This window comes from Xenopus laevis, chromosome 2S (genome assembly GCF_017654675.1).
Source record: "Xenopus laevis strain J_2021 chromosome 2S, Xenopus_laevis_v10.1, whole genome shotgun sequence".
In the NCBI taxonomy this organism is placed as follows: Eukaryota; Metazoa; Chordata; class Amphibia; order Anura; family Pipidae; genus Xenopus; species Xenopus laevis.
Window position 1 is genome coordinate 27073182 of NC_054374.1, and position 27646 is coordinate 27100827.

At 40.3% G+C, this 27646-nt stretch overlaps 1 protein-coding gene across 9 annotated transcripts in view; it reads left to right on the forward strand.

Moving 5' to 3' along the window:
• LOC108709279 (limbic system-associated membrane protein) overlaps positions 1-24453 on the forward strand; it is a 1032477-nt gene extending 1008024 nt beyond the window's left edge. For 2 of the 9 annotated variants that reach the window (XM_041583499.1, XM_041583497.1), the window contains 4 exons: positions 425-582; positions 5335-5370; positions 17706-17738; positions 22126-24453. In XM_041583499.1, the coding sequence (XP_041439433.1) occupies positions 425-582; positions 5335-5370; positions 17706-17738; positions 22126-22217 (319 nt within the window). In that variant the 3' untranslated portion in view covers positions 22218-24453. Of the gene's footprint in view, positions 1-424; positions 583-5334; positions 5371-17705; positions 17739-22122 lie in introns of all 9 variants that reach the window. The other 7 variants (XM_041583498.1, XM_041583500.1, XM_041583501.1 and 4 more) reach the window with 7 other exon arrangements.
• The last annotated feature ends 3193 nt before the right edge of the window (positions 24454-27646 follow it).

Consider the following 27646-nt stretch of genomic DNA (forward strand, 5'->3'; position numbering starts at 1 on the left):
CCTCATATTAGGACGTAGAGGATTAATAAATGCATGATCACTGCACTTTCATATTGAATGTCTCAAGGTTAAGTTATCATTGGATGAGAACAATGTCCAATACTTGGCCAGGGCTCCCTCCTAGCCGATAACAAGATTATTCTTGGATATCAAGTATCATCCCAAATCTCTCCCAATGAACTTCCTGATGGATTTCCAGGATTAAGTATTTCTCCCAAATATCACCATAGCTAGCCTATACAATTGACTAGTCTTGCCCCTCTGCATTAGAAAAAGAAGAAATTAATATCCTGTCTAGCCAGTTTTCCAAAGACCCCACATGTTGCCTCCATTAATGTATCCACTTGGGTGTTTTGCAGGATTTGTCCCACCCCATAAGGCTGCATATTTAAACTTAAAAACTCTGTGTTTTTTCTTCCAACTGGTCTCGCAGAATAAACAGTGCCCAGGGCCTGGAGATACGCAACACTGGAAGCCGTTCCATTCTTATGGTGGCCAACGTGACTGAGGAGCACTACGGGAACTACACCTGCGTGGCTGCTAACAAGCTTGGGATCACCAACACAAGTCTATATCTCTACAGTGAGTATGGGGGGAGTGAATCAGACTGCCACTTAGCATGATTCCTATACAGCGCTACCAAACCCAGTGTAGTTTCATATTCACTATATAGGGGGTTTTCTATTAACCAGAATTATGTCCTTATAATGCTCTAACTCTCTCTAGTCCTGTGATCATTCCAACACTCCAACTGTCTACTTGCTCTACTCCTGTGATCATTCCAACACTCTAACTATCTACTAGTGATGGGCGAATTTGCGCCGTTTTGCTTCGCCGAAAAATTAGCGAATTTTGCGCGAAATTTGCGAAACTGCGATAAATTTACAAAACAGTGCCGGCGTCTCGTTTTTGACGGCGGCGTCCATTTTTTCGAAAACATTTTTTTTAACGCCGCGAATTTATTCCCTGGCGGCGAATCGCGCAAATTCGCCGCAAATTCGGGCCTGGCGAATAAATTCGCCCATCACTACTGTCTACTTGCTTTAGTCCTGTGAACATTGTAACACTTTTTATTGGCTGCAGATTGGTTTTAGGCCTTCCCACTTCAATTCTGATATCACAGATAAATGACATTGGGCCAAGAATGAATTTCTTTCAGGGGGTCTAAGAGGGCCCCCTTTTTGATCTGATCAATGTGACATTGGGACGTGATTATCGTCTTCCAAGAGATCTAAAAGGGCCCCTTTTTATCTAATCAATGTGACATTAGCCGTAAATGTGATCTTTCATGGGATCTACAAGGACCCCTTTTAGAGCAAATCAATGTGATGCTGCCCTATAATTGTGGTCTTCCATAGGGTCTACAAGGGCCCTTTTTTGATCTGATCAATATGACACTGGCCATAAAAGTGATCTTCCAGGGGATCTATAAGGGCCCCTTTTTTGATCTGAACAGTGTGACATTGAGCCATGAATGTTGCCTTTCATAGGGTCTAAAAAGGACCACATTTTCATCTGACAAATGTGACATTGATCCATGAATATGGTCTTGTATGGGGTCTACACGGGCCCCTTTTTGATCCGATCAGTATGACATTGGGTCATAAATGTCATCTTCCAAGAGCTCTACAATGTCCCCTCTTTTATATGATCAATACAGCATAGAGGTGTAAATATCTTCTTCCATGGGATCCACAAGGGCCCCCTTTGTGATCTGATAATAATTGGCCCAGGGTGTCTAAAATGGGAACAGATCTACTCATTTGGTGGTCTTACAAAACTAGGGGATACCTCTGTGGCTGAAGGGAAGATAATATATTAAGATGGTCAGAAGAGAAAACAAGTTATACTTTCCCTTCAATATCATTAGCAATATACCCGACATTTGGGGTACTACAGGGGGGGGGCAGGAGACATTAGCTGATTGCTTACAGGAGAAGCATCGTCCCTAAATATTTGACTTTTTAAAAAATACGTCTTCCAGAAAGGTCCTTTATATGTCACTTTAATTTGTCTTCTATTTCCAATATTACAGCCTGCATTATCAAGTCTCTACAATATACTTTAGCATATTGGATATGGCTGGGTATATAGATATCTTGCTTAAATTCTAACAAGACTACCTTGGGTAATACACATTGACATGCCCAGGTCTAGCTCTGTGGATGGACAAAGCCATTATGTTCAACATCAGCAGCAAGTGTTTGCAGATATTAGTCGGGCATTTATTAGGACAAAATAGCAATTTACTTTAAAATAAGCCATATAATCTCTCGAAAACACATTGCAAATCTCTAAGGAAAGTTTATAAATAAGGCTTGCTCCCTTTAATGGTTCATACATGGTTTTGTTTTCATGGAAAGTAGCCTTCTCATGTATACTGTACAAATAGACAACACCCTCGTGCTTGATCTGTTGTTGTTCTGCAGTGACCGAGACTGAATGATCTGTATTGTGGCGGCTCTGTACTGTACACAAGGGGGGTATTGGGAGAAATCACATTGTGTCTGGCAGAGGGGCGCAGATCTTGTCATTTTCAGCTGATTTGTCCCAGAGAAAAGAATGCAAAACAGATTTCTGTCTCTGTCCTGCAAATCACTCTGATGGAGTTGACCTCAGTGACGTTTCTGTGCACTTTGCACTGTGCAGCCTGAGCGGGAAGCGACTCCTGTTACCGACCAACTGCAACTGGAGACTGATATGCTGTAGAGTTGCTTTTAAATGCTGTTAAATGTCAGTGTAGTATAACCCAGAGTGGGAAATTGTAGGCTCCTCTGATAATAAGACCATTAATCTGTCATTCAAACACATTACTGGCGTCTGCAGAACAAATTCACATTAGTTTCATGATAATGGTGGCACTAGATAGGTACCTAATATATAGGGACAGAGACAAGAGGAAAGTGATGGAAGGGTTACTGTCTGCTCTGCTCTCAGGGATTGGTAGCACTAGATAGGTACCTAATATATAGTGACAGAGACAAGAGGAAAGTGATGGAAGGGTTACTGTCTGCTCTGCTCTCATTTCCCTACAGAAATAGGGATTGGTAGCACTAGATAGGTACCTAATATATAGTGACAGAGACAAGAGGAAAGTGATGGAAGGATTACTGTCTGCTCTCATTTCCCTACAGAAATAGGGATTGGTAGCACTAGATAGGTAGCTAATATATAGGGTTTGGACAAGGGGAAAGTATTGGAAGAGCTGAGTTATTTTTTACAAAACCAACAGTAGAAGAGGAATTTGTTGTTACTGTAGTAAGTGAGGAGCAGTTATATGAGTAGCCCAGAGAGGAGTGTTAGTAGCACGAGTGCAGGGAGTAGATTATGTGCAGAAGAAGGGAAATGTATCTATTACCGCTGTGAGTTCAGTCCTTGCACAGCGACTGCCTAAGGGGCCTAAAAAAATCTGCTTGTCAGGGTCAGACAGAAACATCCCCCTGCCAGACATAAAGGCAAAGTCAGCTCTATTCTGTTTTGTAACATTCACTTCTATAAAAAATAGAACATTCACTGTAACCGGCATAATTTGAGGGAATTGGTTATATACAGAATCAATGCACCAAGTACAAATATAAATATTCTGCAGATAAAGATGAATTAATAGTCATATATATATTATAGTGTGTGTGTGTGTGTGTGTGTGTAGATAGATAGATAGATAGATAGATAGATAGATAGATAGATGAGAGAGAGAGAGAGAGAGAGAGAGAGAGAGAGAGAGAGAGAGAGAGAGAGAGAGATAATAGATAGATGAATAGATAGATAGATAGATAGATAGATAGATAGATAGATAGATAGATTCTAGATAGATTCTAGATAGATAGATATATGATAGATGATAGATAGATAATAGAGAGAGAGAGATAAATAGATAATAGATAGATAGATAGATAGATAGATAGATAGATAAGAGAGAGAGCGAGAGAGAGAGAGAGAGAGAGAGAGAGAGAGAGAGAGAGAGAGAGAGAGAGAGAGAGAGAGATGATAGATAATAGATAGATGAATAGATAGATAGATAGATAGATAGATAGATAGATAGATAGATAGATAGATGATAGATAGATAGATAGATAGATAGATAGATAGATGATAGATAGATAGATAGATTCTAGATAGATAGATGATAGATAGATAAGAGAGAGAGAGAGAGAGAGAGAGAGAGAGAGAGAGAGAGAGAGAGAGAGAGAGAGAGAGAGAGAGATGATAGATAGATAGATAGATGATAGATAGATAGATTCTAGATAGATGGATATATGATAGATGATAGATAGATAAGAGAGAGAGAGAGAGAGAGAGAGAGAGAGAGAGATGATAGATAGATAGATAGATAGATAGATAGATAGATAGATAGATAGATAGATAGATAGATAGATAGATAGATAGATAGATAGATAGATAGATAGATAGATAATATAGAGAGAGAGAGAGAGAGAGAGAGAGAGAGAGAGAGAGAGCGATGATAGATAGATAGATAGATAGATAGATAGAGAAATAGACAGATAGATAGATAGAGAAATAGACAGATAGAGAATAGACAGATAGAGAGATAGACAGATAGATAGATAGATAGATAGATAGATAGATAGATAGATAGATAGATAGATAGATAGATAGATAGATAGATCAACATCACCACTTGGGGGGATCCTGGGGATTGCAAGCATTGGAAAGGGAACCTGGGAACTGTCCTTCCATTTGAAATTGGCTGCCCGCTCTGTACAAGTCAGTCGAGGGCAATTCCCAGGTACGGAATTCTTCTCCCTTGCCATAATGTTTTTCCTTCTAAAGTTGTATCAGTGTGGCCAACGTTATTCAGTCCCTAATACAGGTATACGATCCATTATCCGGTAACCTGTTATCCAGAAATCTCCCAATTACAGAAAGCCTGTCTCCCATAGACTCTATTTTATACAAATAATCCAAATTTTTTAAAAATGATTTCCTTTTTCTGTGTAATAATAAAACAGTAGCTTGTACTTGATCCCAACTAAGATATCATTGATCCTTATTGGAAGCCAAACCAGCCTATTAGGTTTATTTAATGTTTATATGATTTTCTAGTAGACTTAAGGTATGAAGATCCAAATTACAGAATGATCCGTTATCCGGAAAGCCCCAGGTCCCTGGCATCCTGGATAACAGGTCCAATACCTGTGCTAATATTTATTGATTGGGAGAGTTCGGGTAAGTAGACCACGTGGCCTCAGCGACCGAGTAAAACATCTGACCGATCTGTCCCACCTCCATCTTTTTCTTGCTCCACTTCTTATGATTTTTACCCCTATTTTTTTTTTTTGTTTTTTTTTGCTCATGAATTTTGTTTTCTTCCAGAGCGCGTCTCGCCCACAAAACCCATGTCCTCCTCAGGTCAGTATCTGCCATGTTTTCTAGGAGTCTAGTGTACGGCCAAGGTCATTCTCCAGAATGGGAGCAAAAAAAACTGATAATTGGGTTCAACTGCCTCTGCAAAGTCAAATGCTGCAACAAGATGATCTGCTCCCAATGGCTTCTGGGGACAGGCATGTGATTGGTCAGGAATCTGGGCACACGTGGGGTTAAAACAAGGCCTGGATGAGTAGGACACAGTGAGGAGGCAAATCTAGCCCCATGTCATTCTGGGGGGAGGTTCCATTTGTTGCTGAGCTTTTATAATTACGTCTGCTCCAAAAAATGACAAGGCTCCCTTTTTAGCTAATGATGATTTAAGAAAATATTGTACAGTTAAAGGGGTGGTTCAGCTTTAAATTAACTGTTAGTATGATATAGAGATTGAGACAATTTGCAATTGGTTTTAATTTTTTTTTATTTGTGGTTTTTGAGTTATTTAGCTTTTTATTCAGCAGCTCTCCTGTTTGCAATTTCAGTGACCCCAATTGAAAGCTGGAAAGGGTCAGAAAACAACTATACAAAAATAAGTAATGGAAACCAATTGGAAAGTTCATCTAATTTGCCATAACCTATTAAGAGTTAACTTAAAGGTGAAACACCCCTTTAAAAGGGTAGGACTGCAATAACAAATAATCTCATGCCTGTTGCCATGTGGGCCCCCCAGACAGCACCCAAACATGGCTTTGGGCCAAACCCCCTACTCTCATTATTTCTCTGCAACTCAAGTAGTGTGACAGTGCGCCCCTTAGCTGCCCCCGGGGTTGTTACAGACAGATACAAATGGAGCCTGGACAGCTTATTAGATAGGCTTTATAACACTGATATGGTTAAGGCTAGTGATGGACAAATCTGATGCACTTTGCTTTGCCGGAAAATTTGCGGATTTACCGAAAAATTCCGAAACACAGAAACATTTGCGAAACACATTGAAGTCAATGGGTGCCAAAATAATTTTGACGCGCAACAATTTTGATGCGAGCACAAATTTTTATACGCGCGACAATTTTGTCTAGATGCATTAAAGTCAATGGGAGTCCGAATAATTTTGACAGCCCACGATTTTATGCAGTCAACCATTCTGGATTTTTCACCATCGAATTTTTGCTGCAGTTTCGTGAATTTATTTGCTGGTGGCGAAATGCGGAAATTCACCAAAAACCGTTAAGGCTAAACTTCTGCTGTCCTGTTAATACAGAGCTTTTATTTATCCCTCGACACCCCAAGACCTGCCCAAGCCAAATGAGCCCATTCCTCATTCCCCCTGTCTTTCATATTTTTGCCCTCCTGCACATTCAAGGCTCCCATGGCTCCAGAGCAAATGTGCAGCCAGTGTCGGACTGGCCCGGCGGGACACCGGGAAAAAACCCGGTGGGCCCCGACCCTCGTGGGCCCCCGCCGGGCCAGGCCCCCTCCCCCGATGCTTGTTTTTTGAAAAAAAAAAAAAAAGTATCTTCGTGGATGCGCAGTGTCGCCGTGCGCGCATGCGTGCAGACGCAGCGCCGTGCGCGCATGCGTGCAGACGGAGCGCGGTGCGCACACAGAGGGGGCCATCGTGTGAGGACGACGCGTTGCAGCAGGGGGACGGGGGTCTGTAGGGGGGCCCTGGACTGGAGTCCCGGTGGGCCCCGGGCCCCCCAGTCCGACCCTGTGTGCAGCTCATTTACACAATAAAGAAACTTGCTTTAATGAAGATATTCACCGGGCGTGAGAGGCAGCGGCAGAATGAGACCCTCTCTCTCCCAAGACCTTCCAAGGCACAATAAACTTCAAGGGGGCTTTTCAATGATTGGGGGATTGGGGGGTCGGGGGGGAGGAGAATTTGGCTCGGCCCCTTTGCATAATGCAAGTCATTCTCTTTTTTTCCAGTTAGTTAATTAGTTTGCTTAATTAGCGAGCTGGAGACTCATGTTGTCTTGTACTCAGAAGGTCGCCAACAGGATAAATCAGTCGATCTCCCATGTGACAGGAGAAATTAGTCACCTCAAACACTCGGGCACCACATTAATAAGACGGGAGGCTGCTCCTGCTTCCTGTAACCAATTTCACTCCCATTAAGCTGAACAAACACATTGACAAATGGAATTAAGGTCAGAGATGCCGTGAAATCGACTCCATTGAGTCAATTATTAAAACCAGCAGAGGGAGGGAGAAAAATAGGTTTAATTGGGCCAATCCCATGCCAGGAAATAGGCACCCACTAATCACATGCCAGAAAAAAGGCACCCACCAATCACATGCCAGGAAATAGGCATCTATTAATAATATGCCAGGAAATAGGCACCCACTAATCACATGCCAGGAAATAGTAACCCACCAATCCAATGGCAGGAAATAGGCACCTACCAATTCAATGCCAGGAAATAGGCATCTATTAATCACATGCCAGGAAATAGGTACCCACCAATTCAATGCCAGGAAATAGGTACCCACCAATTCAATGCCAGGAAATACTGTAGGTACCCACCAATTCAATGCCAGGAAATAGGTATCTATTAATCACATGCCAGGAAATAGGCACCTATTAATTCCATGCCAAGAAATAGCCATCTATTAATCACATGCCAGGAAATAGGTACCCACCAATTCAATGCCAGGAAATAGGCACCCACTAATCATATGCCAGGAAATAGGCACCTATCAATCCCATGCCAGGAAATAGGCACCTATTAATCACATGCCAGGAAATATGCACCCGCTAATCATATGCCAGGAAATAGGCACCCACTATTCACATGCCATGCAAAAGGAGATTATTTGGAGAATGACTTTGGCTTAGCACTGCTCAGTAGAGTTTTACCCTAGACGTAGCCATCACTACTAACACTCCATGTTTCAGAGGGAAATATCAACTTTATTCACTTCAATTAAAGGAAATACCAATAAATTAATGTAAAATGCGTATAGTAATTTACATTCATTTCTTTTCTAGATTTACACCATTAATTTAACGACTATGAAACAACTGCGCCACCTGCTGGTTCAGCCAATGGAGTGCAGCATCCGCAGGAAAATCTTGTGCTCTCTCTCCCCTTTTAACTAACAGTTTTCTACTGACTCTGTCCAGTTGGCTTGAAATGAACAGCAGGTGTCGCCATTGTATCATTGCCGCGGACGACGGGGGCCCCTGAAGGTCTTGAACACCCCAGTCAGATGCTGAATATAAAGCTTACAATCTATCATCTAATTGACTGAATTAACTGACACCATTTTTTTCAGCAAACACCACAAATTTTGGTTCAGTTGAGTTTTTAGGAGGAGCCTTATTGTGTCCAGGTGATGGTAGCAACGTTTAGTGTAATCAAGGAGGATGTCTGAACATTTTGAGTTTTGGTGAGACCCGTGTTGACATAGATTCTTAAGCTCTCTACACTGAGAAGATGTATGAGGCTGTTCCTCCTGAATTATGCTACAAACTATGAGCAGACTTAGGGGGCTGTTCCTGCTGAATTGTGCTTAGTACAGGGGATTACCTATGCTGCCGTAGTTTTATGGTATCTCTCTGTACAGACTATGAGCAAACTTAGGGGGCTGTTCCTGCTGAATTGTGATTAGTACAAGGGACTACATATGGTGCCATAGTTTTATGGGATCTCTCTGTACAGGCTATGAAGAAACTTAGGGGTCTGTTCCTGCTGAATTGTGCTTAGTACAGGGGAATTTCTATGCTACCATAGTTTTATGGGATCTCTCTGTACAGACTATGATGAAATTTAGGGGCCTGTCCCTGCTGAATTGTGCTTAGTGCAGGGGAATATCTATGCTGCCATAGTTTTATGGTATCTCTCTGTACAGACTATGAGCAAACTTAGGGGGCTGTTCCTGCTGAATTGTGATTGGTACAAGGGAATACATATAGTGTCATAGTTTTATGGGATCTCTCTGTACAGGCTATGAAGAAACTTAGGGGGCTGTTCCTGCTGAAGTGTGCTTAGTACAGGGGAATTTCTATGCTACCATAGTTTTATGGGATCTCTCTGTACAGACTATGATGAAACTTAGGGGCCTGTTCCTGCTGAATTGTGCTTAGTGCAGGGGAATATCTATGCTGCCATAGTCCAAAATCTCGTTCTCTTTCAAACAAACAGCAATTTCTCTGGTAAAATGTTTGGAAGATAATATTTTCTAAAAGTGCCTGAAATCAGGATGAAATATTTATGAAATTTGAGATTTTTGGCTTTGTTGCTGGACTTTAATCCCTGGCACATGCTTTTAAAGGAAAATCAAGGCAGAAAGGGAAGGGGGTTGTTACAGGGCCGGTCATGTTTGAACATTTATAGATACATCTCGTCATTCCTCCAGGGGGTCTCACAGGCTGGAATTTTCTGATATTTCTTTGCCAGCACAGGAAAGTTAATTAGCGAGCGATCGGATTTAATTGATGTCCCTGCTCCGCGAGCAGTGAAATCAAGAAGAAGAATTTGGGCAGAAGATAATAGAAATTGGCATTGGTTTCTTCTGATTCTTATGTTGTGTTTGGAAAGGTTGCCAGTGCAAGGTTACTGTGAATAGGCTGAATCTCCAACCCGGTGTTGCTGTTTTGTATCTGAAACAGGTTTGTTGTTGCAGGGCATTCACCTCTGGTTATTGTGACATCACCTCTGGTTATGCCCCTCTTCCAGTGGTCAGACAGTCGGATCTGTGGGGCAACTATGGTTCCTTTATATCAACCATGTCCTACAACTTGTTTCCAAAACCTCTTTACAGTCTAAACAGTTGGTTCCCAGGATTAAGTGCATCTCTTGTTATTGTGATGTCATCTCCAGTTATGCCCCTCTTTCAGTGGTCAGACAGTCGGATATGGGCATGCAATGGTTCCTTTAGATAAGTTAAGTTCCAAACTTTTTTTCCAAAACTTTTCATCAGTCTAAACAGTTGTTTCCCAGGATTGCAAGTGCATCTCTGTTTATTGTGACATCGTCACCTCTTCCCCTCTTCTTTTGGTCACACAGTTGCATCTGGGGGCTGCTATGCTTACTTAAGATTAAGATAAATGAAATCATATAGTATTGTCTTCAAAACCTCTTAGCAGTCTAAACAGTAGGTTCCATAGACTGAAAGTGCATATCTTGCTATTGTGACGTCACCTATGGTTATACCCCTCTTTCTTTTGTCACACATCTGGATAAGTGGACTGTTATAATTACTTAAGATATGCTAAATACTACAGTTTTGTCTTTAGAGAGTTCAAACTGTTGGTTCCCAGGGCTGAAAGTGCACCTCTGGTTATTGTGACGTCACCTTCCTCCTACAGTCACAGAGAAATCTTGGGGGCTCCAATAGAAGGTCCAACACATGGGATATGCCACCTAGTTCCAAACCATTTTCTGCTATACACTCGGCAACACCATTTAGAATCCAAAGTAGTTTTGTTCTGTGAGTTTAAGCTTCTTTAACTGCTACAAAAGCCAAAGTAACCTGTGACCCCCCTCCGCTGACCCCACAGACAGAGACACTGATACATTTCACAGCACTTGATCATTTTCAACTTCTCTCCACATTAAATGTCATTGTCATGGCAACCTCATTTATAGCCGTGAGAAATTAAACAAGAGCTGAACATGTTTCCCTGCCGTATTGCTTTGTTCCATTTGTTCCGGTGCCGAACCACTGACTTATCACTCGCCGATGCACGTCAGCTCTGTGGCATTAACCCGCCTGCCAAAGGCTGGTCTGTGTGACCCGCTCAGGGGGATCAGAATTATTGGGGATTAAGCTAATTAGAGTATTAGCTATTTCGGGGGAAAAAGCAATTATTTTAATCTGAATTAGCAAAAATGAATGAAAAATGGTATTAGTTTGTGTTCCATATGCTGAGACAGCTGCGCCATACCACCCGATCTGAAACTACAGTTCCCAGCATCCTCCCTGTTCCCTGCTGTGCAATTGCACCTGTGATCTAATTAGTAGAGCCCTTGTGGGGGTGGGAAGGTGGTGAGCTAGGGCCCCAAAGGGAGGGCCCTGCTTACTAAACATAATGGGGCCCTATGATTTCTGAGTTCTGATTGGATGGCGGCAAAAGAGAAGTGGATTGTTGAGAGAACAGTGGGGAAGTTTGGGTGGATTATGAGTGTAATAGTGTGTGCCGTCTAGTTAGGCATTTATTTCATACCTCCCAACATTTTGGATATAAGAAGAGGGGGAAAAAAGTTTGCGTGCGTAATTTTTTACCACGCCCATTTTTGTGGCCACACCCCCTAATTACCATGTTTGTTTTACAAAATTTGCCAGGTTATAAAAGTCTGAACATATTTCTTTGTTTTTTTTTTCCCAGTTATTACAGTTTTGCTAATGAAGGTGAATGTCCTTTCAATCTGTGAGTCTAACTTCTCCCAAGGGACCTGTTATCTTACATTGTTAAAAGTACTTATTTGCTTATCTCGAAATTGTTACAAAAGTGTCTTATCTGCTGCTGTGGCTGTTCTGGGCTCTCTGCCAAAAGCCAATTAAGTTAGAAACGGTGTTTCTTTTTCTGGCTGTTGAGTGCAGAGAAAAACAGGACTTTCCAGTACACATGAGGGACTGTGTGTTGAGCTGTCAAAAGAGGGACTGTACCTCTAAAAACGGGACAGTTGGGAGGTATGTAAATATTTTCCCATTGTGGCCCCATTAGCTGTGGCTGTGCCATCCAGGAGCCCAGGCAAGCAGAGAACTAGTACCTGGGGGCCCCTGAGGGAGAAGGCTGAGTTTACTAAGCAGTGTGTGGCCCTATTGATTATGATGTTGGCCCTGCTCACACATGTGGAACAGCCTAAATGGAACTTTGTCTTTGTTCAACAACTGTCAGTTCCCAAATGCCAGGGTATTTGCATTCTGGTTTGGTTCATTTTGACTGTGTAATAGAGTGGTCAATTCTAAGAAACATTTCAATTGGTCTTCATTATTTATTTTTTATAGTTTTGTAATTATATGCCTTCTTCTTCTGACTCTTTTCCAGCTTTCAAATGTGGGTCACTGCCCCATCTAAAAAACAAATGCTCTGTAATGCTACAAATGTATTGTTATTTATACATAAAAATCTAAAAAGAACTCAAATATCTCAAATACTATAAAAAAATTTAAATGAATGCAAAGAGCACCCTCTGGTGGACGTTATTGAACCTAAACATGTATAAATAGGCAATAAGATTTGCACCCCTCTAAGTAGCAGCTATACAGGTGTGGAAGTACTAACACAGTAAATCTAACAAAGAAATGCAAGGGGCCGCAATCTCAAATCTGGAATAACGTGCCACAAAAAGACCATTAAATGAACCAAATGAAAGTCAAATAGTTGCACTACAGAGTAGCAGTAGAGCCATAACCTGTAGGACTAACAGGGAATGCTGGGATTTGTAGGCTTATGGGACATTTTGCTACAGCTGTAAAGTTGCCTGAAAAGTAACCACACTGTATATGAGCTCAATATAATGCCCCATGTGCTACCCTCAACCAGCACAGGTGTAAGTACACGTAAAGAAGTAAGTTGGGGCAGAGCCTACCTGAGTGGGACCTCAGTCTTGTGGGTGCAATGAAGAAGCCAATGAATCTCCCTATATGTTTATGAATTGTGGGCGGAATCCCACTCAGACGTGGAAGACCCCTGGCTGGAATCAAACTTGGGACCCCACTGTTGAGTTAGCTGGAGAGCTACTTGTAAAGTGCCTGTGGCCCTCACTGAACCATTAGGAATGAAATTGATGTTATGGAAAGTTAGAAATGTCCTCACCAGGACTGGACTGGATTCAAAATAGGCCCTGGCATTCCAAGTACACAGAGGCCCAAATACCCCCACCAGCCCAATAAATAGTGAGTGTCTATGGCAATATCCAAAATTTAGATATTATAAATGTCTTAGTAATTGTATAATTTTGTGCAATTGTTCTACACTTAGCCCACTAGAGGTCACTATGAGATCTACTATTTAAGGAAGTGATGTTTCGCTGTATGCCTAATGTTTTCCCGAAACGCGTAAGGCGATGTTGTTACCCTATATGTTGCAATAAGCCTCCTTATATTTAACCGGAGTGCCGTCTGAATTGCTTAATTGGATTTATGGCAACTTACACCTGCCCTTCTGCTGTTTGCCACAACCCACAGATTGCCAGTCCGGGCCTCGGCCTCACTTCCTTCTCCAATGCAGTCACCTAATGGGAAGACGAGAAGTTTAGGTGGAGCCTTGGGTAAAATAAAGCAAATTCTCTTCCCTTTTAACCAGTAGTGATTTCCTATAATCATGTGGAAAAGAACTCTGTTTATGTTGCCCTTAGCCTCACATTGTCTGACTGACATCGCTGCATCTCACGTCTAAGACCTTCTCACTACCTGTTTTTCAGCATTCTGGGTACAGAAAGATTAACTTAAAATTTTAAAAGCATCAAACCTTGTTGTGAAGGGTGCAAGGAAATAGTCCTACTCTCTCAACAGTAGAAAATAAGTCCAGCTCCGGGTATTGAATAGTGATGGGCAAATAAATTAGGCAGGCATGGATTTGCGATTAATTTTCACTTTTCGCCTGACGCAAATGTTTTCGCAAAACTGCGTTAAAAAATGTCACGCGTCAAAAAAAGAATGTGTCAAAATTATTCAGACACCCATTGACTTTATGCATTTGGACAAAATAGTCGCTCGTATAAAAATTGTCACTCGCGTCAAAAATTGTTGCGCATAAAAAAAATTTGTAACAGTAACTGCTGGGGACAGACTGGGATCCGAACTGAGGATATAAAGTAACTGCCGGGGACAGACTGGGGTGTGAACTGCAGATATACAGTAACTGCCAGGGATAGACTTGGATATGAACTGAGGATATACAGTAACTGCCAGGGACAGACTGGGGCATGAACTGCGGATATACAGTAACTGGCGGGGACAGACTGGGGTGTGAACTGCAGATATACAGTAACTGCCAGGGATAGACTTGGATATGAACTGAGGATATACAGTAACTGCCAGGGACAGACTGGGGCATGAACTGCGGATATACAGTAACTGGCGGGGACAGACTGGGGTGTGAACTGCAGATATACAGTAACTGCCAGGGATAGACTCGGATATGAACTGCGGATATACAGTAACTGCCAGGGACAGACTGGGGCATGAACTGAGGATATACAGTAACTGCCGGGGACAGACTGGGGCATGAACTGCAGATATACAGTAACTGCCAGGCAAAGACTCGGATAAGAACTGCGGATATACAGTAACTGCCAGGGACAGACTGGGATATGAACTGCAGATAAACAAAAACTGCCAGGGACAGACCGGGATATGAACTGCGGATATACAGTAACTGCCTGGAACAGACTGGAATGTGAACTGCGGATATACAGTAACTGCCAGGGACAGACTGGTGTATGAACTGCCAGGGACAGCCTGGGATATTAACTGCGGATATACAGTAATTGCTGGAGAAAGAATGGGATATAAACTGCGGATATATAGTAACTGCTGGGGATAGAATGGGATATGAACTGCGGATATACAGTAACTGCCGGGGATACTGTAGACTGGGATATGAATTGCAGATATAACTGCTAGGGATAGACTGGGATTTCACTTTAGGATAACTCTGGCTATACTGGTAGAGGTTATAGAGATTAGACTCTGGGATATAAGTCTAAAAAAAATTAAAATACAGATATTTGGAATTTTGTAAGTGCTACTACACATGAGGTTTAAGCTTCCATTGAATAATTTTAGGATCATTTGTATCAGTTATTTTTTATGTTTTCATTTCCAGTGAATTGAGCGATTTGTAGTTTATTTATTGTTTAATTTGGGACTCTAATGTGTGTGTGTTTTAGCGTATCAGTACCCATCATGTACCACTAGATGGCGATCACCAGCAGACGCTCATGTGAGGATGATGTTGTAACAATGCAGTTTCCCATCGTTGTGCAATAAAAATTAAATTTAACTTTGCGCAGATGCAACCAGTGGATTCGCAAAACAAAAATGGGGATTCTGCCCCAAAAGGTAAATTAAAAATAAAAACAGTATGCGCTTCCTATATTAAATAAACTCCCACCAACAAAGTGCTTTTCCTCACAACAGATCGATTTCTTTTTTGAAAAACAGTTCCGTAAAGATCTTTAAATACAGGCAGATGGAAGACAGGTACGTGGTGATTAATTCTCCTGTTTGACACACAGTATCCCCTTCGTGCTCCACCTCAAATAAAAAATAGAGAAAGACAGAGGCCAATGTGCGCTTCCATATACTAAAACACCGGGTCCCTGCTAGATTTATACTTACAGGATCGCCGGTGTTAAGCTTGCATGTAGTTAGAATGGCTTTAAAGTAGATAACGGTCCCGTCCCTCCAACGTTTACAGCGAAGCTTGTCTTTAGTCTTGTCAGAGTCCTCGTGTTCCCCTCACCCACACGCTCCTGTTATCGCGTCCTCACACTGAGGGCTGCAGCCGAACGTATGGAGACTGGCGCTGCTGGCTTGATCTTATCAGCGTCCTGGTGTTCCACTCACACGTTCCTATTATCACCTCCTCACACTGCAGTTGATCGAATGGAGACTGGTGCTGCTGGCTCTCTGTGTAGTAACAATTCTTTATGTAAACATCTCCTGTGCTTTGGTTTCAAACTCTGTGCTAAATCCCATCGTTGTGCCACAATAATAAAGGAATCTGAATCAGAAACGAGACTTTTGCAAATATATTAAAATGTTTTTGAAATGTTCTGACCCTCGTAATATATATATCTATCTATCTATCTATCTATCTATATATATATATATATATATATATATATATATATATATATATATATATATATATATATATATAGATAGATATATATATAGATATAGATATATATATATATATAGATATATATATATATATATATATATACATATATACACGGATTGGCCCCCTGGGTTCGTTTCACCCCAGTGCGACTTTTTCCTCTCGTTTATTGGGTATCCTGTTCATCGACTGGTCTCCTAGCTAATTAGCTCCGTAACTGCAAAAACACCTGAGTAAGCAAAGAAAATGTAATTAGCAGACAAAGGACTTTTGCTAGTTTACCAAATGACAAAACCATGATACAGTGACAGCTAATTATGCACAAATCCCCAGCCCCAATCTTATTTGCATATTTTACCCTTTCCCCCATGGATGTAAAGATCTGAATAACCAGTGTCTCCAAATGGTGAGGAAACAAACTGACTCAGACTGGAAGCAACTGATTTGGAGGAAGGAGCAGTGGAGGAAGTAAACTGGGTCAGGAAGGATGCAAATTACTTTTATTATAAGGAAGGCAGAGAGGAAGTAAAGTAAATCAGTATGCAGTTGATTTGTATCATAAAGGAAAGTGGAAAGGTTGTAAACTGAATCAAGGAGAAAGCCATTAACTTGGTGGATTTGCTTCCAAGTAATTGGAATCTTAAGTTATTGCTGCATAATAAGTAGAGTAGAGGAGAGAGAGGAGTGAATGACGTAAACTGGTTCCAACAGTATTCATTTGATTTTCATCATAAAAGATGGTGAACCACGAAGAGGAAGAAAACTGATTTAAACTGGAAGCAAGTAACTTGCGTCATAAGGAATGTAGAGTGGAAGTACAAAAACAGAATATACGTGATTTACATAATACAGGAAAATGAAGAGGAAGTAAGCTGGATCAAGCAGGAAGGAATTGATTTGGATTATAATGAAGATAGAAAGAGAAAGTAAGCTGGGTCAAAGGGGAAGCAAATGATTTTCATTATAAGGAAGGTAGAAAGAGAAAGTAAACTGGGTCAAAGAGGAACGAATTGATTTTCATTATAAGGAAGATAGAAAGAGGAAATAAGCTGGGTCAAAGCAAATAATTTTCATTATAAGGAAGAGGAATAAACTGGGTCAGGAAGGAAGGAATTGACTTGCCATTATAAGGTAAATAGAAAGAGAATGTAAACTGGAGCAGGCAGAAAGCAGTTGACTTGCATCATAAGGAGGAAGGTAGAGCAGAAGTAAACAAAGAATAAAAGGAAATACTTGTTTTACACAATAAACAAAGGAGCTACAGAGGAAGTAAAGTGGTTCAGACAGGAAGCAATTGAATTGCATTGTAAGTGAAGGCAGAGAGGTAAAGTGAGCAGGATAGGAAGTAGGGGATTTGCTTCTGCGCACCCCCAATCCTTTGCTATTGCTGCTAAACAGAACTTTGTGTTTGTTTTTCCCATGGATGAACCTGTAGTTCCGACTGTCACCCTGACTCATGTAACATCCCATTTCTCAGCTAACATAGAAGCACAGCAGCCCCTACGGCTCCATCACTAGCCCACTGCTCTTCTACTGTCAGATATTAATGGTCTTTTAACCAATATTTCCTTTCTAGAGAGAGGCAGTAACGTGCATTACAAGTTTAAAGGTACAGTATGAGACGCTTTTCCTGCGGTGAAGGTACAACAACATCTCTCAGGCAGTCGCACACTAACACGGCCACTTTCTACCTTTGGGGTCTTTGAAATATTTCATGTCTTTATCCTGCAGCTCTTGAACATGGCATTTAACCTACTATCTGGTTGTTAGGCTCACTGTCCCTAGCAACCAGGCATTTGTGTGAGTGTCAGGTTGGAGTGGTAGTTTCACTTTCATACAGGAGAGATGCAAATAAATCTTAAAGACACACACCCTAAAATAAAGTTGTTGTGCTTACCCCGTGTCTGCCTACTAAAGGCAGGCTTTTCCTTTAAATCCTATTATGCACAGGGACATACAGTGTGTCAAAGTTGCATTGCACTACTTAAAATCTAAAAGTGTCGTGAATTCTGTTGCCCTTTAATTGATTCCCTAGAATGAATTCCAAGAATTTATGATAATATATATATATATATATATATATATATATATATATATATATATATATCTTGAAAAAGGTCCTAGAAGTGGACCGAAATGTCGGCCTGTTTTTAATTAACTTAAATAAAATTATGGTTTTAAAATAACCTATTTAAATGTTCCCAGTGTACACTCATTCTCCCTTGGAAAACTATTGATATCGTTTATTTGGGTAGCACCTGGGTATTTTGCTTCGTTCAGCGGTGTGCGGAAAATTACTTAATTAATTATTTATATATATATATACATATATATTTTATATATATATATATATATATAGTGCTACTTGTATATACAGCACTGATTGCAATAGTACTAAAAACAGCAATAAAAAGTATCATATTTATATATTATATGGTAACAAATTTAGGAGACACAGGAGGAAAGACATTGCCCTGTAGAACTTACAATCTAAGATTCATTTGTATGTAAAGGTTGAACTCAGTGTCGGACTGGGACATCAGGGGCCCACCCAAAAACCTTAGACTAGGGGCCCACCAAAGAACCATAGACCAGGGGCCCACTCTCAGTACAATTATTATTTCTATCCTCACTCAACCTCTATTCTCCTAGGCGCTATTCTTTACATACTATAATCTATTATTCCATCTATTTAGCCTCTTTGCTCTCAAAGAAATAGGAAATGGCCATGAAATAGGCCAAATATTTAGCAGCACAAGGGCCCCCTGACACGTGGGCCCACCGGGAGTTTTCCTGGTATCCCGGTAGGCCAGTCCGACACTGGTTGAACTCGATCCACCTGAATTACTATGTCTGCAAGGTACCAAATGATTACTGAGCAAAGTGTTGTGTGATAGTAGTGAAGGGCCACCAGAGGGCAGCACACCACTGCTTATTAAAGCACAACATTAACATGCATATAAGCAGCTGCGCTACTCCCTGGTTTAACCCATTGCATTGCTTGCCAACCCCCCCCCCCCAGTGTGGCAGCAGTGTAACTAGAACTTCTAGGGTTAAACATAATTCTGCCTGAGTCTCTGGTGACAGTACAGTGTAGATAACAGATAAGCTCTGTACTATACAATGGGATTCAGATCTTATCTATCTACTGTGTATCCTGTGCTTGAATGGCTGCCCCCATGGCTACACAGCAGCTTGTTTATATAAACTATAGTAGAGTTTCTGAAGCAAACACACCAGTTTTACAGTGCAGCACAACAGTACATTATATTGTCATTCCTTTAAAACACTTTATTTGTTGCTGTTACTGTTCCTTTAAACACCCTCCTGTAGCACAGTGCTGAGCATTACATAACCTGTCCAGTAGAGGGAGACACAGAACTATCACACACACACTCAGATAAGGATGTCAAGAGCCCCGAGAATAACTGAAGACCAACACCCACCATCTGACTTTTTAGTTCCTGTGCTTTTATTGCCTATAGGATATTTAAGGAATTGTTAATGGGGCTCAAGCAGGTGCCAATGTTTGGGTTATTACCAACCATGCTGGGCAGGGGGCGCCCTTGGGCTGATAATTATTTGCACATTGCAGCAGACCCACCCAATGTGGGAGAATTGTACTTGAGCTCTGATACAGTTTTCCTTATTGTCCCATCATTCTCCACTCTCCCCCTACACCTGGCACCTCTCTGTCCTTATGCAGGGGTTGGGGCCTGGTTGTGCTGTAGATAGGGATGCCACCTGGCCGGTATTTTACCATCCTGGCCAGTAAAAATTATGGTTGATCCCAATGTTATTAATAGGGAAAAACAGACGGCTATACAGGGGATGCACTTTGTAACTTTGTAGCTGGCGCCTGCTCCCTGGATTAGGCTGAATGAAAATGGAGCAGGTTTCACTGTAGGGGAGAGTGTGGGGAGGAACAGTTTCTTCTTTCCTTATTAGTGATGTAACTATAGAGCAGTGATCCCCAACCAGTAGCTCATGAACAACATGTTGCTCGCCGAACCCCTTAGATGTTGCACTCAGTGGCCTCAAAGCAAGTGCTTATTTTTGAATTTGAGGCTTAGAGGCAAGTTTTGGTTGTATAAAAACCAGATGTACTGCCAAACAGAGCCTCCTGTAGGCTGCCAGTCTACATAGTGGCTACCAAACAGCCAATCACAGCTGTTATTTGACATCCCCAAGGACTTTTTCAAGTTTGTGTTGCTCTCCAACTCTTTTTTACATGTGGCTCATAAGTAAAAAAAAGGTTGGGGACCCCTGCTATAGAGGAAGCAGATCCCACAGTCGCAGAGGGGCCTGGGGAAAAGGGAAACCAGACTACGGGGTCTGCATTCCTCTATTCTTAAAGGGGACCCGTCACCTGAAAAAAATATTCCAAATCCTATTTTATCACATTAGTCAAGCAAAATAAACTAATTACACTGTATAAAGTATTTGAATCTTGTTTCCATCAGTCTGGGAATTCATAATTATAGCAAACAGGCAGGAGCCATTTTGTGGACACTGTTATTAAGACAAGCCTTGTATCATCTCAAAATCATCTCAAAATCTTGTTTGTGCAACAAAATGAGGGAACTGATGTTGATTCCATGCACTGGTTACAGAATTAAATGGTAAAGAGAACGGGGGAACGTGGGGAGAGCAGTGACATCTGGTAAGTGTTGAATGGAAAGTGAAAGTAATTGCCTGCCCCGCCTCTATGCCTAGGCATAGAGGAGGGGCAGGCAATATTTGATTGACAGCTGAGATTTTTAAACAAGTTTACAACAGCTATGAATACATTAATAAAAAAAAGAATTTGGATTCCATGTTTAATTTGAAAAGGACTTTTATTATACAGATGTTTATGTCTGGGTGACAGGTCCACTTTAACAAGAACCCCCCCCAGCCGCTCTCTTACCTGCGGCGGGGAAGCAGAGTGCAAGTCAGCACGGGACAGAGAGTGGGAGGAGTTTGGCGTAGAGTGGGCGGAGGTTGGAAGTGTGCGGGAGGAAGGGGATTGGAGGGCGATGGGCCCCGTCTAAAGAATTTTTTGCAGGGGAGCTCGGCGCACTCTAGTTACACCACTGTACCTGATCATCTGCTGCTGCAGGGTCTGCGCTCCCCACCCTATAGAACAGGGATCCCCAACCTTTTGAACCCATGAGCAACATTCAGAAGTAAAAGGAGTTGGGGAGCAACTCTAACATGAAAAATGTTATTGGGGTGCCAAATAAGTGCTGTGATTGGCCATTTTGCAGCCCCTATGTGGATTGTCAACCTACATTGAGGCTATTTTTGGCATTACACTTTGATTTTATGCAACCAGAATTTGCCTCCAAGTCAGGAATTTAAAAATAAGCACCTACTCTAAGGCCACTGAGAGCAACATCCAAGGGGTTGAAGAGCAATATGTTGCTCACGAGCTACTGGTTGGGGATCACTGCTATAGAATATACAGAGCAGCCTCCTCCCAGAGAAGGTAAAGCTTCTCTTATTTCCATCCCAGCCCACAGCTCTCACCATCCTTTTGGACTACAACTATGATCCCCTGGATTCTTCTACTAATGTGCTGAGTTCCTAAAGAAATGACTGGACTCTTGACATTTAGGAGGACCAGTAATACCAAAAATGAAAATCATTACTTTGCATCAGCATACTGTTTATTCTGTTCTGTACGTAACAAGTCACTGAGGGGTTGTTCTGTGATCATATAAAGACACAAGGCTGCAGGCTGAGTTATACAGGGAACTCTGAGTAGCACTCATGTATTATAAGGGATAATGTACCCCCTACTGTAAATGATAAGGATATTAGAAGTAACAGAGGAGTTTTCTTTAGGGAGTAAGGTTAAGAGACACAAATGACATCACTAAGGAACATTTTACAGGTAATTCATGGCTCTTGAGATCATTTTAGCAAAGGTTATGGTAAAACCGTATAATATGTTGGCTTATGATTCTTTAGCCTGTAAATTTTCTCTTATCCAATGCTTTTTGTCTCAGTAGGACCCGGGACGCCGATAGACAATGCTACAAGCTTGGCTGCATCTCTTTGGCTAATGGCAAACCTCCTCTTCTGCCTATTCTGCACATGTTAATATAATAAATATATACAAGAAAATAAAAAGAAAACACAAAAAAAGTAATATGGGAGAGAGAAGGAGAGAGAGAGAGACCAAACTGTTTCCTTCAATAAAGTGTCACAAAATGGGGAAAATAAAAAAATAACAATATTTGAAGAAATTGTTTCATTCAACGAGGAATCGGCTCAAGGCACGAGAAGAAAGGACTGAATTCTGTTTGAAGAAACACAAAAATGCTGAGAACATTGAAAAGCTGTAAAAAAATCTGTTTTGTTTTTTCCCTTGTCTATTTTTTTTTCTTCCTCTTGATTCTCATAATAGTCTTAACGTTGTCGTTCCAAGACTCTCTCTCGCTCGTTCCTAATGGACTCAATGCTAACCCTGGTTTCTGGTGTCCCTTTGCCCCGTGGTGTAGGAGAAGGGTCAGTAGACCACCCATTTGCTAGCTATGGTACATTGGGGGCATTTCCTCTTCAATGGGTAAAGTAATTGTCGAAACTGGAGGACGTCCTAGCAACCATAGCACATTTTTTCCCCCTTACAGATTCTAAAATTTTTTGTTGAAATTGGGTCTTTTATTGACTGAAAACCAGTCTGAGTTCAGATAACGTTGGGTATCACATCTGTAACTAACGTCCTTCCAGTTAGCTTTCCACCGTGTGACACTTACTTTTGCTCCTGCGTCTAGAGGTTATTTTCTACTTCAAACCTTTTGCCCCTCCCCAGCACATTTACAGCACATGGCCTTTAGCTTGTATGAGGTCTTATGATGTCATAATGGGATTCACACCACTTAACATGCTTGATCTATGTATTTTAGAGAAAGAAAGGCAATTTGCTATGTATCATAAACAAAAAATAACACCAGCACACCCAGGGTAAAGCGAGGGGCAAAGGGATCAAAAGGTTTCTGGGCTCAAACTTTTACAGGGATTGCTTTTTTTGTCTGCTTTGGTGTGCGCGTGAGTGTGTGCAAAGCTTGCTGTAGGGACTAACACATATCACAACCAACAGGGTTTTGTTCATGCTGCAACCATTTTTGCATGAAACAGTGGCAAACACTGTAATAGGCACTAAGTGACCAATCACAAAAATAGCCATAAGAAACTTAGTCACATGATTTCCATTAAATCACTCCAATCAAAGTCCTCATTGGGCAAACCATAATTTCTTACCTATGAGTTGGCTTAATGAATCTGACTGTCCGAGATTTTCCATTTTAAATCAAACCAGATGATGGCCTTCTACAAGAATCCTAGTTGGCCAGTTTGGTATGAGCACTACTGAGGGTTTCTAAAGTTAACCTCAGCATGCCATGGTTTTAGGATATCCCTACAGGAACACTGATGCATCACACCAAAACTCAGATTGAGATACCTACAGTATCAATCTACCTATGGCCTTGTATGAATCTCCTTGATGCATAGTTTGAGTATGTGGAAACCACTAATTGAGGGTATAAGATACAAGTATATACAGTAGAGTGGATAAGGTATTATGTCTTATTGTGGTGTTTATTATACAATAATTACTGCATAGACCTTCACCTATTCTTAATATTGTTCCTCTAACTGTAGTATAGTATTAGGAATACAAAGAGGAGATGTGCATGGCTGTTATGTTCTGAGTTTGAGTCAATCAAAATTGAGTTACCATTGGGTTGGAAGGTCCCAGGACTTAAGACCTGACACAACTGAACCTTCTCTCGAAGGAAACAACTGTATCAGCAGGATTTCAACCTCATTTGACTTGCTTTTCTATGGTCTATGATGTGTGATTAGGTAATAGCCCTCCATTAAAGTAGTTATTTATGTATATTATAAATAATCTCAAGAACTAAATTTGTGCTATACCTCTAAAGACAACTCTTCTGCTTTCTTTTTCTTTATCTCCTGAAGCAAGAATCAATATATTTCTCAAAAAAATCAATGATCTCTGGTGTCCCTCAAGGATCTTGGAGACCCACCAACTAAAGACACCACCCCAGAGAGCATTCTCCATGTGTATACTCTGTGGTGCATGATCCAAACATTTATAGATGCAGCCAACATTATCCCAAAAGGAGATCATGCTATCATAATCTATTTTGTTCTGCCTGCAGAGATAATGTATTGGGATAGCTTGAGATACCCCTTGGCATAACGTTGGCTGTACAACGTGTTTCTTTTCCTTTCTTCTTCTTTTTTTTGGAATGTTTGATATTTGAATTGTTCCAGTTATCATAATACATTAAACTCATTTTTGTGCATCAGTCTGCCCTTACTCACTAATATCCATAGGTTCTAGGTATATCATTCATAACATGTTGACCTGATCCAACCACAATAATCCTAAAGTCTGAGATATGAGAAAGTGGTTGAGGTGTCCAAATACCAATTGGATTTTGGGATAGTATGGCCTAGTATGCCACAGAGGTCCAAAAATATTTAAACTTTCCATGGATCCTTTGGGAAAGGTAGGGTTTTTGATGCTGGCCATGAGACTGATGCCATGGCATCAACCAACCACATTTCTTCCCTTTCAGTCAACTGATTTTGTTCCTTCAAAACAATTACAGTGGAAGCCCAAGTAGACCAATCATTTCCTCACTGATGAAAAAAACAATCTCTACAGATATTAGAATGGGGTGGCATCCTGTAATAGAAATAAATAATATATATATTAATTAAATATGAGCTCAATATTATTTGTCCTTATATACAGGGTTTAAGAAGAAGGCTTAAAAACTAGCTAACACTAGCAATGGGCAATTTCAAGGAGAGACCTAAGATAAAGCACTGGTGACCATGTTTGGGTTTGGAATGCAAAATCGTTATTTTTTACAATCATTTTGTCCAGTTGCTGCACAGTAATAAACCTGCTCATTGAAGTCACATAAATAGAACCCATACATATGTTTCATTATTAATCTACAATTCCATGTTTATTATATTATTATTTGACCCCATATTAGTAGAGTTATCTGTGGTTAAGATGCCTTACATGCCTGGTCCCTCAGCTAAAAACATTTTCTGTAAGGGTACAGCCTAAATCACATTTTGCCTATTTGTACATGATTTTCATTTGGGATGATGCTGTCACTCAGCTCTAGCATCTCTGTCCATATTTACACAAAGAAAAACTGTCATTGTGTATTTTCATAAATGCAGAAACCTAGAATGGTATGAGCTGTTTCAAGGGGGCACATCCTCTTCCCCATTTGTGGGCATTACAAACACAATCTGTGGGATTCAAGAAAACAGAAACATGTTGGAAGAATGTCTTTGATAGAATCATGTTCAGACCACTACAATAGCACAAAGTAGTAGCACTACAGTATCAGGATCTCAAAACAGTTGTTGGCTCTTTTCGAAGGCTGGAAGATCTATAGAGAGGTTGTATACCTTTTTTTATGAAATGAGCAAACAAGACTTCAGTTATTCTATACAGAGAGCCTTGCTATAGATATACATGTACTCTTGTTATACTCATGAAAAGTCATTTGTCAGAATTACCCCAATAGGGGGGTGCAATTTACATCCTTCATAGCCCCACCTTCTCCATATCTGGCCCACATAAGGTGGTGAGGGACCTATAAGTGCATTTGGGCAAATGAGAAATCAATGGGACCATACTGGACCCCATAGCAGTTCCCCCTTCAATATTGAAACAGACCTGCCTCTTTACATTCTCGGTATCACTGTGAGTGGTGAGCTCTCTATGGAATTGTAAGGTGGGGTCTGTATAGAGGTCGATATGTTGAAACAAACTTCAGTGCCAATGGGAGACCATGATTCACTCATAAGTGTAGAAGTGGAGAATTGTCCATTTTGTATTGGAGTGGATGATAGCTGAATACGTTGCCATGTGTCAGATGAAGCTGTAGATTATCTAGTTCCTCTGCCATGGTGTCATTTGAATACCAGCCTACTGTAATCAAACCTTCTCTATTCAGTACAAGCCCTTCATTCCTTTCTAATTTTATTTATCTTATAAATAATTTCAAGGGTAGTGTCTCCTAGTACTTACTCTATGGGAACATTACTGATGACTGTGATGTCTGTAGGTTAAATTTCAATATTTACCCTGTACCAGGGGGTAGGAACCATTTAAAAGGATCCATGATCTGCATCATCATCCCTGATGATGCATATAAAAGAAACGCATTTCACGCAGGTACCCAGCTGCCATAACTCAGTGAATGTTCTAATGCAGAGGCCAATGTAACCTTGTTATGAACAAAGTGGGTCTAAGAGGGGGTTTAATGTTCTAATCAGGTTGGTCTACCCCTATGAATGCTTTGATGCTCTAATTAGATCAAAGTTGGTTGCTTCATATGAAAGAGCTAATGCTCTGATTACAGGCTGGCTCCAGTCAAATACATTCTGAAATGCAGCAAATGGAACAACAAACTAGAACATAAATAGGAAAGTGCCTAAAATAAAATTAAAAATAAGTTTAAAAAGTAGCCCCGTAATTGATCTGCTTATTAAATAACAGCTTACATTTTTTATTTAGAAAGAGGCAAAATTGAGTTTAAAGGGATTCTAAACCCAAAAATAAAATTTTGGATAAGAAGATAAAATATTATTAAAATCAACTTTCCTCATTTCAAATTTCCGATGGTTTTATTTGTAATTGCTATTTTCAACTGTAAATATACATACAAATACCTTGAAAATGTTTACATAGTATTTCATTCAATGTTTTTCAATTGCAAATACCGTTAAATTCAGTGAACATTGTCTGATTAATATTTCACTGAATTTTTTTCAATTGAAAATACATTTACAAATAACATTAAATCCTTTTAATTTACTTTTCCATTCATTTTTTTATTGCAAATACATTTACAAACACCTTTAAATCCACTGAAAATGTTTAAAGATAATTTCATTATATTTTTTTTCAGCTGCAAAAACTTTACAAACACCTTCAAATCCATTGAACTTTTTCTGATTAATATTTCACTGAATTCTTTTCAATTGAAATACATTTACCGTACAAATAACATTAAATCCTTTGAAAGTTTTTTTTTTATATTTCCATTCGTTTTTTTTCAATGGCAAATGCATTTACAAATATCTTTAAATCCACTGGAAATTTTCTGATTTATATTTCTCTGAAACCTTTCAAATCCATTGAAAATATTTATTATTAAATAAAAAACGTTATCAAATGCAAATACATTTTACATTTTTTTTATAAATGTATATTTAATTGAACTTTGAATTCATTTAAATTGAAAAAAAATCTTTTTGAGGGTTTACATCCTCAGAAAAAAATAGAGAGAGAGAAGGCCAAAAATGTCAAGAATAATAATAAAATGATGAACTTTCCTAGAAGCTTTATTCTGAGTAGCACATATTCTCCAAATGGCACGTACCATCTCTGCCCTAGGGTGATTAACTCACCATACATGCACCCTCCATAATAATCATGTTGCCAATCACCTGATCGGACAA